Raw genomic sequence first — 14086 nt, 5'->3', positions numbered from 1 at the left:
CAGTAAAGCCCCAGAGAGGGTCACTTGGAGACTGAGGTGCCCCAGACGCATGGAGTACCCCAGCTCCCCTTGTGTCGGCCGCCTCTCCCTCCTCCCTAGAATCTGGGGTCACCTCTGTATTGGATCCCCGCCGAACAGGTCCCCACTATCCAAACCCAGAAAAGAAATCTGGAGGGAGAACCCCCCGACTCCATCTGCACACTCGCTGGCCCCCTTCCCAGGCCCTGGCCGGTGCCCGAGTGTCCTAGGGACGGGTGGCCCCGGCTTGGGGCGCCCCACTCTGTCGGGGGCTGCCTCCCCGAATTGAGCGGGGGCAGGGGGCCTGGGGTACAAGGGTATGCCTGTCAGGGTCCTAGGTGGGACTGGGGTGGGGTGGGGGGAGGCACTGGGAGTCAGGGTGGAGGGCGTATCAGGGACCCGCGGGGTGGCGTCACCCGACTCACCGTCCCCTGAGACATCACAATCTGGGGGCCGGGACCCCGCGCCTCATCACCAACCCTTTTGCAACCACACAATCCAAGCCACAAACACCCCGGAAAAAAAAAAGAAAGAAACCGGCCGGAGTCCAGCCTCCCTCCCTCCCCGCCCCGCCCCTCCCCTCCCCTCCCCTCGGCCCCCGGGGCCCCCGCCCACGGATGGGGGAGTGAGCGCTAGCCCGGCGCCCCGCACCCGCCGCCCCGCGTCCGCCCGCTGCCCGCCCGCGGCGGGGGCGGCCCGCCCGCGCGCCCGCCCCGCCTGCGCCCCGCCCGCGCCCGCGCTCCTCCGGCTCCGCGGCGCCCTCGCCGGGTGCGTGCCGCTCGCACGCCCGCCCGCCCGGCTCTCCGCGCCCGCCGCCCGCGCCCGGCCCCGGCGCCCCGGCCCTCCCGCCCGCGCTTCATGGCTGCGCAGGAATGGGACTGGTTCCAGCGCGAGGAGCTCATCGGACAGATCAGCGACATCCGAGTCCAGAACCTGCAAGGTAACGCGCCCCCGCCTCCCCGGAGAGGGGCGCCGATCGGGGAAGCCCGGAGCCCCGGGAGCCGCTCCCCCACCCCCACCGACCGAGCTCCGACCCGCGCCGCCCCCGGCCCGGTCCTGTCCCCGTCCTGTCACTTACTGGGGGCCCTGGGGAAGGGGTGGCGGCGAGATACCCGCCCTCAAACCCCGGCATTGCCGCCCCCGGCCAGATGAACAGTGACCCGGGGGTAGGGTGGCACACACACACACGTGTGTGTGTGTGTGTGTGTGTGTGTGTGTGTGTGTGGTGGGGGGCATCCCATTTGCTTTGTGGAGGGGACGTCATGACTCCCCCTCCGGCCACAGCTGCGAGTTTGGAGAAGTTTGTACTTGGGCTCTTGGGGGTGGTGGCCCAGGTCGGGGAGGGGAGGAGAAAGTGCGTTTGCGTGCGTGCGTGTGTGTGAGTGTGTGTGTGTGTCTCTGTGTGTGTTCGCACACAGTTCCTGAGTACCTCCAGGGCTAGGGGAATTGAATGGGGGGCGGCGCCTCGCGGTGGACCGAGGAGGAGGTCAGAGGCGCGGATCCGTGGGGTCAAGAGGCCGCTTTGTTCGGGGAGCTGCCCCTCCCCTGGCCCGGGGGTCCCCGGGGCGGGCTGGGGGTGGGATAAGGGCGAGAGGCCCGCCCTCGGCATGGGACGCTGGGACCTGTGTGTATCTTGGGGCAAGGTGAAAGAGAAGCTTGGGAGCCAGCCTGTCTGACCCGGGCTGGGGGTTGTGGGGGGGTGTCTCCCGCCACAGATGAAGTGTCTGTATCTTCCGGAGGAGTCTATCCATTGTGGAAACTTAGAAAGCACAAACGTATTTAAAGGAAAAACTTCACCCACAATCTCCTGGTAACCCATGCATCCACCACACATCCAAAGAAAGCTGCTTTTCGTGGAGGTGTACTTCCAGCCTCTCTTTTCTTATGTGGACTCTGCAGAACTGGACCGCATTCCACCTCTGGCCTCTCTTCACCCATATAGACCCCGGCAGGGAAGTTTAGCAGCTTCGTCTTCAGGCTTGGATTTCTAGAGATTCCATGGTTAGGTGGCGACTCAGAGAGAGCTGGGAGGCCTGGACAGAGAGGTGATGGGGTGGGGTGGTGGGTCCCCCCTCTCATTGCAAGTGGGCAGGGTGCAGTCTTGAAGGGGGTGACCAGGCAGTCAAGTTTAAACATTACACCTGGTAGAATATTTCTTGCGAGCCCACATGGTCTGCTCCACCCCTAGGCTGGGCAGGGACCGTGCAGGCAGAGGTGACTTGAAGTGGGGAGGAAGGGAGGAGCCCTGTGCCCTGGACTCTGTAAGCCGAGCTTGTTCTGGGCTCCCCTCAACCTTTTCTGCTGTGATTGGTGTAAAACACGGAGGACTGAGCTGGAGATATTGAAAATGATCTTTTTTGATAAGTCTCACATCTGGGTCCTGTTGCCTGAGAACAGACATCCTGTTTTGGGGGTGGGTGTTAGTATCTTTTGCTGAGATGGCATCTAGTTTGGGCTGTCAGGGTGTGTGTATGTGAGAGGCAATCAGTGGGTGTTTAATAAGCACATACTAACCAAATCTTGGTGCAACAGTTCCCTGCACCCCTCAACTCTCAATGTGAAGGATATCAACTTGTGAAGGGATGTTCAACAATATGAGCAGCTAGTTACACCTGGAACAGGAGAGAGGGCTTCACTGAATGGGGGCAATTTGAAATGGGTCTTGAGGGTTGCGTAGGAGCTCACCGAGTGGGCTCTTCTCTCTCAGCTCCCAGTTAACTGCCCTCACTCCTACGCAATTGCCAATTACAGTGTGAACGTCAATGGGCTTTGCTATTTTAAAAAAACAAACTTTTAACACTGTGTGTATTATATATGTTTGTGTATGTGTACATAAAATGTGCATTCATTTCAAGGACAAGCCCAACATATTTTTATGGGTGGATACACATGTGTAACCATTACTAAGGTCATGATGTAGAAATTTTCTAGTACCCGGTTGGATGCTTTGTCTCCCCACCATCCCTACCTCAACAAAGCAGCTACTATTTTAATCTTTATTGCTATAGTTTTGCCTCTAGAATTTCTTACAAAATTGAACAGTACAGTGTATGTACTCTTTTGAAATGGCCTTTTTTTTTGGTTCCGCATTATATTGGTGCTTGTATCACATTCTTGCTTGTATCAGTAATTCCTTTTTTAAAGTTTTTTAAAATACTCCTTCATTGAAGTATGATTTACATATCATAAAATTCAACCTATGTTTATAATTCAGTGATTTTTAGTAAATCTGCAGGATTGTGCAAACGTTTTAACAATGCAGCTGGGGAACCCTTTCATTACCTGCTAAAGGTCCCCAGTACCCAGCATCTCGCTGTGTCAGTCATGTTCCCAGCCCTAGATCAGACAGAACGTACTTCGCTGTTTTTTCCAAGGTCTCATCCACTGTATGGATGTACTGCAGTTTGTTGACATGTTCTTCAGTGAGGCCCCTTTGGGTTGTTTGCAGTTCAGGCTGTCCTGGAGGGCTGGACCTATCAGTCCTGGGGGGCGCTGTGGAGGTGCTGGCCGATAGCTGTGCGGCTCTGCCCAGCATCGCTAAGAAGAGGCTGGGAGAGGAGGTGGGGACAGGAATCTGTCTTGTCTCTCCCCATCTTTCCGTTGGCGTCCCCATCTCTTGAGGATGCTAAATGGCCATTTTCTCTCCTTGTCTCTCTGGTCCTCAGGAAGTTCAGCCAAAGGGCCAGGTCTGGAAGGCAGCCTTTACCGAGCTTAGAGCATCTGCCCAAACCAGCTGGTGGGTGTCGGCTGGCCCTGGACGTGTCTGGGTGGACATGTAGGCCGTGGGCGGGGCCCTCGATCATCTGATCTCGGTACTGGTCAAGGGAGGCAGGAGTCCAGGCAGAAGGGTTGTTTTCCAAACTCTGTGCTTCCTTCGAGCACAGGTGGGCACCAGTTGTCTTGGTGATGGGATGCCGGGTACAGTGGCATTTCACAGATCTGCCTCACGGGGACTGAGGCGGATCCTCAGCCTCCAACAAGCTTTTCTCTATGGCCCCGAACTGTGGAATTCTGGAATCCATGCAAATATGATTGTAATGTCACCAGACCATCCCCCCTGGAATGCTGGAATGAAGACCTCCCGACCTGTCTCTGGAGGTCGGGGCGAGCAGGGCAGGAAGCATAGCCTCCTTCTGGAGGGCTGTGACGACTCCCTGTACCTGACACGTGAAGTCCTTTCGATGTGCTCACATCCATGGGCTCCTAAAAGTGTCTGCAGATGAAGGACTCTCTGGCCGAGAGCACAGAGGTCCATCTGGGCGAGAAGCTGGCTGTGTCATCCCCCCAGGGTCCCTTGCAAGGAAACGGGGGCGGCCCAAGCTGTTGACCTTTTCAGAGGGGAGAACGTGGAATTGTAGGATGTGGGCAGCTGCCACCTGGTGGCCCCCACTTCCTGGGAGCTTCGTGGTGGGGAGTGGAGGTTGGAGGCAGCCAGTTCAGGTCTACGCCTTAGTTCTCAGTCCGGCTTTGGGCAGCCAAGGGGTGGGTGCCCTTCCGATGCCAAGGCTGCCCTAACTGCCCTCCTCTTGGACTTGGCCTCAGGGTCCAGCTAAATGCTGCACCAGTTCTGGGGTCCCCTGACTGTTGGTCCAAAGCTGGTGTCAGGCCAGGACTTGGAAGATGCCCCCGTTTATATAGGGAGCCTCCACCACCCCCAAGATTCACAGCCCTTTTCCTGTTGAGTTTAGCAAACATGTGCCAAGCAGATCGCGTCATGCAGACACCAGGGAGCGCGGAGTTGGTTCCTGTCCCTGCTTTGAAGGAGCGTAACACCATCATGGCTCTCAGCCAGACTGGGACTGCAGTTTTCTGTTTCTGGCAGCAAAGTCATCCGTTCAGTGCGGGACCGTCTGCTGTTGCACGGGCACCTGTTGGGTCTAATGCTGTGAAGCTTGACCTCATTGTTCCTGAGCGACCTGGCTAAGACCTGGCACCCAGAGTTGGAGGTGGATGGAGTTAGGTAGGGCTGGGCTTCCTAGGGGACTCAGAGGTGAAGAATCCGCCTGCCATTGCAGGAGACGTGAGAGTTGCGGGTTCCATCCCTGGATTGGGAAGATCTGCTGGAGTAGGAAATGGCAACTCACTCCAGTATCCTCACCTGGAAAAATCCCATGGACAGAGCAGTCAGGCAGGCTACAGCCCATGGGGTTGCAAAGAGTCGGGCACGACTGAGCACATACGAAATGCAGCAGTGGGCAGATATAAGCCTTCCTCACTGCATCTCTAGGGGAGCCTACTAGGAAGAGGGGTCCAGCACTGCCAACGGGGCCCTGCTAACTGGGGTTCCCTAAGCAGCATCCCCGCCTTTGTTTCAGCGTCTCCCTCAGCCAGGATTTATCGGAGAGCAGTATCACCCAGGGTTAGCAAAACAGACTGTGTCTCGGCACACTTGGAATTGACTGCCAAACAGAGTTAGTGACAGTTCACTCAACTGTGAGTAGCCTGCGTGCCAGGCAAGGCACAAACCGCTCTTTAGAACTCTTTCCACAAGCCTTGGAGGCTGCTTGAGAAGCGGAGAGCTAGCATGACTTGCCCCCAAGGTCATGGGCTTGTAAGTGGGGCTGAGATTTGAATGCAGGTCAGACTAAGCCACGTTTCCCATCTCAGTGGCTCTGTAAACCTTGGGCAAAGGCCGCCTGGGTGAAGGAGCTGGTAACCTCAGGGTTGGGAGCCGGGAGGGCCTCTGGGGGGAGTCGGCATTAAAACCAGACCTTGAGTGTGCATACTAAGTCGTTTCAGTCATGTCCGACTCTTTGCGACCCTATGGACTGTAGCCCACCAGGCTCCTCTGTCCATGGGATTCTCCAGGCAAGAGTACTGCAGGGCGTTGCCAGACCCTCCTCCAGGCAATCTTTTCCGGCCCAGAGATTGAACCCATGTCTCTTAAGTCTCCTGCATTGACAAGTGGGTTTTTTTTACCACTAGTGCCACCTGAGAACCCAGACCTTGAGGGCAGAGCAGTAACTTGATGGCACGAATTCTATTGTGTTATGCAACACGGAAGGCAGCAAAGTGGCCCCAGGATTGCCTGAAGGCAGGCTCAAGGGCAGGACTGTGCCCGTGTGCTCAGGAAGATCGGCCGTGGCCTTTATATCTGCTTCCTCCTCTCCTCCTGTTGGCCCATGCCCAGGCTCTCCTCACGCCAGCCCAGACTCCATAGTGACCTCCTCCAAGTCACCCACCACCCAGCCACCAATGCACGTCTCTGCTAATGCCTTCAACAGGTCTCCACGGCCATCCTGGGGGCGCAGGGCAGCTCCCGTCCACCTTAGGATAAGCATCCTTACCCACAAGAGCTGGGATGTGGGAAAGGTGGGGCTGCTCTGGCTTACAAGGTGAAGTCCAAGTCCCTTCCCTGCTGGATGAGGCCCTGTGGGGTCTGGTACAGGATGCCACATCAGCCTCCCCTCTCTCTCCTCACACCTGGCACCCTCCCGAGGGCAGGAGGAGAAGGGGACGACAGAGAACGAGATGGTAGGTTGGCATCATCGATTCCATGGACATGAGTTTGAGCCAGCTCTGGGAGATGGTGAAGGACAGGAAAGCCTGGTGTGCTGCAGTCCATGGGGTCGCGGAGAGTTGGACATGACTGAGCGACTGAACAGCAAAGACCTCTCATGCAGATAGCCATGGGATCAGGAAATAAGGCCATGGTCAAAGCTGGTCAGCGCCCAGAGAAGCCAAAGAATCGACAGGGAATCTCTCCTGCTTCTGCCTCCCTCAGCTCTCAGAGGGCGCAGCAAGTGTGCTGGAGGTTTCTCTACAAAAGAACCACTAAGTAAATCAAATTCAGACGCTTCGCATCCTCCAGGAACTTGCTGCCCATTAATGCTCTGCCCCCGGGGCTGTGTGCTCAGTTCTAAAGGATGAGTCAGTATGTAGAACGTGGCTTTCGGCCCCCCAGCTGGAGTCTTGCCACCGGCTTTGAGTTAACTCTGGATCTTGCCCACGAAAGGCTGTGTTCCAGCCCCGGCTGCCTGCCTCCCTCCGGGTGTGGATTCTTCTCGAGCAGGCTTTCCAGGTGGAGCAGGTGTGCCGCTGGGAAGCCGCAGCCAGGACAGGGCGGCTGCAGGCCTGGGTCTGGGTCCTGGCTTTGCCCGCTCGCTTGCTAGGGGATCCTAGTGGGATCCTGGGAAATCTCTTCCCTCGCTCTGTGCCTTAGTCTCCTCATCTGCTGAAGGAGAGGGTAGGACTGTCAGGGGCTCACATGGGGCCCCGAAGGTGGTGCAGGGAGGGGCAGGCCCTGGACAGAGCGGGTGTACATACCAAGTTGCTTCTGTTGTGTCCGACTCTGTGCGACTCTATGGACTATAGCCTGCTAGGGTCCTCTGTCCCTGGGATTCTCCAGGCAAGAATACTGGAGTGGATTGCCATGCCCTCCTCCAGGGGATCTTCCCCACCCAGAAATCGCACCCAAGTCTCCTGTGTCTCCTGCATTGCAGGCGGGTTCTTTACTGCCAAACCACCAGGGAAGCCCCCTGGACAGAGCATCCCCACCTAAAGCCATCCTGGTTCCAGCCCCTGGCACACACGGGCGGGCGGCCATCCTGAAGCTCTTGGCACCGCTGAGCACAGCTGGCTGTGTTCCTGAATTGTTTTTGCTGTCAGGTGTGGGAGACTCATTCCCATTAAAGGTCCCTTGTAGAAGAGGTCACAGTTCATGAGTTCTGCTAGAATAGTACATGTGGGTAAATGAGGCGCCTTCTTGGTTTATTCTTGGGCTGGTTAATCATGGTTCCTAGGAAGAGCCCAGGAAAGGTCTGGGACACATACTCTGAACTAGCTGGGCAGAGTTAAAGATTGACCCCGGGGAGGTTCAGGGACCGGGTCATGCACGGCCCCTGCCCTGCACGTGCACATTTGTACTGAGGAACGTTCCAGACCAGGTGGAGCAGAAGCCCATCACCGAAACGGTTGGCCCGCAGTGAGACGGAAGCCTTCCTGGTGACCCCGGAAGAGCTTTCTCGCAGAATCCCTTTTTAGTGATTGGCCTTGACTCCATCAGAGCAGTCCTAGGGTTGGAAGGGAGGCTTCTGAGCAGATCCAGCGCTCTGGGGAGCCAGCCCTTTGCCCAAGAGGCCCAGGTTACATTAACTGCCCTCCCGGAGCCGGAGAATACTCTGGCATTTAATTTTTGACTGAAACAGCTGAGACAGTGGGCAGAGTCCTGCCTGACCAGCCAGAGGTCATGCCTGCCTTGCCTCAGCGGCGAGGAGAGAAGAAGAAAGTAATTGTCTTTTTAGTGGTTGAACTGTTAGAAACCTTTTCTTACTGCCCCCTGCCCCGTCCCCGCACCTCTTATTTTTTTAAACAGTGGTAGATTGTCTCAGTCACAGAAGGAATTAGAGGCAGCATCAAAAATCACAAAGGGTGGTTTTAAAGAATCTTTCACAGTTTTCCCCCGAGTAGTCTGTCTGCTTTTCTTTGATTAATTTTTTTTTTCTTATCAGGGCAGGGATTAGTGAACTATGGTCTGAAGGCTGGATCCAGCCCACTGCCTGTTTGGGGGGAATCCAGTTTTATTGGAACACAGCTCTGCCCATTCAAGCGCATCACAGTGGCAACAGAGAAGCTGTGACCACGGAGACCCACAAAACCCAGAACGGTTACTCTCTGGCCCCTTCGGAGTGTGGGAATCCAGAGAGCTTCCCGTGGGGTGGCCGGGTCCTTGTTTTCTCAACCCAGACCCAGGTCACATGACAAGTCAGAGATGCTTGTGAAGGGTTGTTGCATGTACGCGGCCCAGCCTTATTTGCAGAAGGTTGACACTTGCCTGGGGTGGGTTCTGTGCCCGCTTTAGAAATGGACTTGCCCCTGGAAGCCCAGCCGTTTGTTCAAATAATCGTTGTTGAGTCCACCCTCGAATGTGGGAGCTGGGATGGAGGGATGGATTGGATACTCAGGACACTGTGGACAGGGGCATCTTGAGGCTAAGATGAGCACTTTAGGACTGAGGATGCTAAGGTGGGCACTCCCAGGAGTAAGGGGCCGGGGAGGCCTGATCCAGCCTTAAGGGTGTGGGCCTGAAAATATCTGTAGTCCCAGAGGCGGACAGTGTGGGACCACGGGGTAGGGGGGTGTGGTGGGGGCGGGAGAGGGCTCTCTGGTGGGTTTGCAGGCAGGGTCGGGGGGGGGGGTGCAGTGCGGGGGTGGAGCCCAGAGGTGGCCCCTTCAGCTGCATTCCCCTTGCCCTTCCTGAGCACCAGCGTCCACTGCTGCTTGGAGGTTATAGTCCAGAGCTCTGAGGACCAGGAAAAGTCAGGGAGGATTTAGGGAATTTTGTGGAAGCCTTGGAATCGTTCTGGTGCCAACCAATGGGGCCTTCGGCTCCTGCAGAACTTGGGGTGGGGAGGTCTGACTGGAAGGCATTAGGGCTCAATGATGTCACACCCCACCCCACTTACCCCTCCTAGGGGGGTGCACTCCATGTAGGCAGGAGCCTTTGCAGTATTTATATCTCTTTTAAACTATTTTTAATCTTCTATGGTATGACATACTTAAAAAGCAGCGTTCCGTGGCCTTCTTGCTGGGAACTGGGGCAGGGGGCGGGGAGGGGGCGTGGAGGTGACCTGACAGTTTGGTGGTGAAATAACTGGACTCTCAGATGAGGCCTCTCTCATCTCCCACAGCCATCAGTCCTGACCCTCAAGCATCTCTCTTGTCTACACCTTTCTTTGCTTCTCTTGCCTACTTTTGCAAACATCCTCCTTGTCAGTTGCCAGGACCACTGTTTTCTTGCTTCTAGCTTCTCTGGTCCCACTTCAGCCCTGCAATCCAGAGGTCTCTCTCTCTCTCTCTCTGTCTCTCTGTTGCCAAGTCAGTCCTCTACCAAAACTCTTTGCCCTTGGGCAGAAACCCTGCCATGTGCTCTGGGAAACCTCACTTATGTGTTTGCTGGAATCAACCAGCTGCCTCCGGAAGTCGTCCTGTTTCTCCTACAAGTCACTCCTTTCTCGTTCCTGTACCTTTGTTTGCACGTCTCCTTCTGCAGAGAATGACCATGGCTATATCTAGGGCAGCACCCTGCCTGTGCCCTCCTGGGGAGGAATTCACAGCCACCTCTCCTGGACTCCTGGCCACCCAGCCCTGAGTAGGTCCCCAGAGGAGCACATGCATCTTTGTCCCGCCAGCTCCCAACACGGGGTAGGTCTGCAGAACTGTTGGCCGCACTGCTATAGGCTGAACGATGGCCCCCAAACATGTCACCAGAACCAGGGACTGTGTTCCCTTACTTGGTGAAAGGGACTTTGAAGATATGGTTAAGTACAGGATCTTGGGATGATCACGGGTTACCCAGGTGGGTCCCCCTAATCACAAGCATCCTTGTAAGGAGGAGTCAGGAGGGTTGGAGAGGAGATGTGTGGGTGGAAGCAGAGGCCATAGTGATGCCGTTGCTGGAAGGGTCCGTGAGCCATGGAGTGCAGGCAGCCTCTGGGAGCTGGAGCGAGAAGGAAAAGGATTCTCCTCTAGGGTCTCCAGGAGGAACACAGTCTGCTGACAACTTTGATGTTAGCCTGTCACACCCGTTGCGGACCCCTGACTTCCAGAACTTTCAGATAATACAATTGTGTTGTTTTAATCCTCTGTGTATGTGGTAATTGGTCACAGCAGCCAGGAAACTGACACATGAATGAATTACAGGTGGCTTATCAAGCCTTCTCCTCTTTCCTGTAAGAGACACACCTAGGGAACATGTACACACCTGGAATACCCTTTCGTTTCCAGGGGAGTGTGATGGACACCATAGGGTGGTAGTACTGAGCCTGAGTCAGGAGTGCAGAGGCCTGGGCTCTAGTCACAAGGCTGGCCCCCCTTGGCTGCAGAATCTGTTATGGGGGGGCCTGCCTGGCCCAGGGCAGCAGGGCAGGACTTGAGGGGACAGGAGAGGGGGGCCTGCCTAGGCCTACAGAGACTCTTTACCCAGAGGTCCATGTGCAGTAGTGGTGTGATCTGAGATACATGCAGGGCTGTGAATGACCAGGGGACGATGCTCCGGGCTGGCCCTGGTGACATGCGTGGTGAGGCAGAAAGAGGGTGACGTCACAGCAGCCTCTGGGTACGCCCCGATATGTGGACCCTGCAATTCAACATGCTTTGGCAGCCGTGTTGTCTCCATTCTAATCCTTGTGTTCGTTTAGAGTTGAGATACACGAACTCCGGAAATGCTGATAACCCCGAGTGAGTCAAGTTTTGGATATTCTGGATAAACACTCTTCTGTTTCATGTGAAATATCAAAGTCTGTTTAGAAAACCTGAGAGCATCATTAGAGGATTGGCTTATATGCAGTTCGTGATTTTTGGCAGCATTACATCGAGTGTTAAAAGTTCAAACATAAATATACAATTATGAGGAACCTAAACTCCCAGAGAAGGGAAGGAAAGCCCTAATCACTCTTCACTGTTTAAGCGTGGTCGAATGACATCATGCTGTATTTCTGTTATCTCATTTATGTCCCTGAACTTCCGCTCTCTGCTTACTTGAAGGTGTCCCCATAACCTTCTTTGCTCTGGTTCCATCGGCTCCACGGTTAAGTTTATGAAACCAGTAGTGATCACTGATAATGATATATATTTTTTTAAATTTCTGCTTATGTTTATAAAACAAGGAGGAATTGCAATCAGATGTTCCAGGAATTCCCCAAACATGCGGGACAATGAAGATGGCAGTGTAGTTCAAAGGCTCTCCTGTGCTGTAGCTTGTCCCTGTCCTTGTCAGGCTGATTTAGCTGAGACCTGGCTTGAGTGACTGAGGATGATTTCGGGGCATTGATGTTGTAAAAATGTATAATGTAGAGTACAGGCTGTATAAAAATCAGTCAAGTCAGGGATACATGGGGCTTTGATGTTGTGATTACGGGGAGTGTGGGGATGGAGGGTTGACCCCTTGCTGGACCCTGAAGCTCATCTTCCAAATAACCCCTGTGGCAAGCATTATTAGCTATCGCCCCCAAACTAAGTCTAAGCAACAACATCACGAATGCCAAGCTCTACTGAGCTGGTAAGTGGTAGAACCAAGAAACAGAACCAAGTCTGGGCAGATGGAGTAAGTTGAGGGGACGGGATGTTAATAGGGGAGACTGATGGGCCTTGGATTTAGGGATGGGGAGGAAGACTTGATGAGCCCTGGCTCAAGGCTGGCTGTGGAGAGGGCACTTGATTTGGAACCCAGGAAGAAAACTGGGCCAGGCTAAAGGCTGTTTGGCCAGCTGTCAGCCAGCCTTGGGTTCTGCTTCTTATCAGAGTGGGCTCGGTGACTCAGCTGTTTTGTAAGTCACGTACACACCAGGCTCCTCACACTGTGACAAAGTCAAGTCTGAATTCCCAACTGATGGTTCCTGACTAGTGATTCCCAGGGGCAGCTCTGAGGAGCCGGGACAAGGATCCCCTTTCAGAGGTTGACAAGATGAAATCCCTATAACCTTGAATTGTGGCTGAAGTGGCTAGAGGCGGCCATGGGAAGCCAGCCTGTCAGCCTCACCCTGCTCTGTGTTGTGGTCACGGCAGATTATAGAGCACAGTCGGAACCCTCTGAGGTCAGTGGTGTATCCCCACTCTACAGATGTGGACACTGAGGCCCGGCGAAGTTTGGCTACTTTGCCCCATCCCACAGCTAGTGACATGAACTTGGACAAACTCCTGGAGATAGTGAAGGACAAGGAAGCCTGGCGTGCTGCAGTCCATGGGGTCACAAAGAGTTGGACACGACTGAGTGACTAACCCTCCCCACTCTGGTGTCTGAGCCTTATCCTGGCCCTGCATAACTAATCAGTACCCGCTGAGGCTGGTCTGCCCAAGGTTATGCACTTTTCCTTGATGTATACAAGAGACTATGTGTGTGGAGCTCTCCCTTGGAGAACTGGTCTGGCCTTTGAGCTTGACGCTAATCTAAAACAAAACAAAACATGATACCTTCCAAATCAAAGCTGAAGGCCTTGGGCCTGGGTGGCAGCAGGTTGGCAGGCCTGGGTGATAGCCTGTTGGGTTCCCAAAGTGTTGTGGGCAAGCGCAAGGTCGTGGCATGTGATGACTCAACTGTGCGGGGGGGGGGGGGGGGTCGGGGAGGAGGACAGGTGCCATGATGCTGTGGGACTGATGGTGGGCTGGCAGAGGAGGAGGCCAGGAACCAGACGAGCGTTACCCTTGATAAACTGTGACCACCCAGGGTGGGCACTGCTGGGCTTGGATTTGTTATTAGTTGTGGCTTGTTGACGGAGAAGACAATGGCACCCCACTGCAGTACTCTTGCCTGGAAAATCCCGTGGATGGAGAAGCATGGTAGGCGGTCCATGGGGTCGCTAAGAATCAGATACGACTGAGCAACTTCACTTTCACTTTTCACTTTCACACATTGGAGAAGGAAATGGCAACCCACTCCAGTTTCTTGCCTGGAGAATCCCAGGGACTGGGGAGCCCGGTGGGCTGCCATCTATGGGATCACATGGAGTCGGACACGACTGAAGTGACTTAGCAGCAGCAGCAGCAGCAGCAGTGTCTTGCTGACTGTTGGTTTGCCCTGGTAGACCAGAAGGCTCAGTGGGTCAGGCACTGGGACCTGTCTCGTCCACTACTCTATCCCAGGGCCTCGCCTTCTGTCCCAGGCTCACTGTATGCTCAGTTCATATTGGTTGAATATATGAATGAAGACTCAGAAGGAAAGTATAGATTCTGGGATCTGGCAAAACTAGGGTTTTGGTTTCAGCCACCTTTTAAAATTACCTAGCTGTAGATGTCTGGGCCTGACAATATCTTTTCGGTCAAAGTGGGGATGAGCCCAACTTCTCTTAGTTGTGAGAACATTCAATGATGTCACCTGTCTTCATCCATGTCTGTTAATCCCTTTCCTTTTCCAAGGCATATGAGACGGTAGTGTTCTCCAAGGTTTATATGCAAAACAGGTGGTGCCCCCTGTTGTCGCTTTTCCTAGAGGCAGTCACTCACAGATTCTGCCAGCTGATGATTTTGCTATTTTCTTCCATATCTGTAAATAACATGCATGTATTCCTTCATCTTGATGTTTTGGTTCTAAGCTCTGATTTCCTACTATGGAAAGGAAGGAGGTAGGTCTCCT

The 14086-nt window shown here is 54.6% G+C and overlaps 1 protein-coding gene across 3 annotated transcripts in view; it reads left to right on the top strand.

The window, feature by feature from the left end:
• The first annotated feature begins 865 nt into the window (after window positions 1-865).
• CLMN (calmin) overlaps window positions 866-14086 on the top strand; it is a 122744-nt gene continuing 109523 nt past the window's right edge. For all 3 annotated transcript variants that reach the window (XM_061159372.1, XM_061159371.1, XM_061159370.1), the window contains exon 1: window positions 866-958. In XM_061159372.1, the coding sequence (XP_061015355.1) occupies window positions 877-958 (82 nt within the window). In that variant the 5' untranslated portion in view covers window positions 866-876. The remainder of the gene's footprint in view (window positions 959-14086) is intronic.

The sequence above is a fragment of the Dama dama genome, chromosome 13 (assembly GCF_033118175.1).
Source record: "Dama dama isolate Ldn47 chromosome 13, ASM3311817v1, whole genome shotgun sequence".
NCBI lineage: Eukaryota > Metazoa > Chordata > Mammalia > Artiodactyla > Cervidae > Dama > Dama dama.
This window is presented reverse-complemented; position numbering and strand designations above follow the sequence as displayed.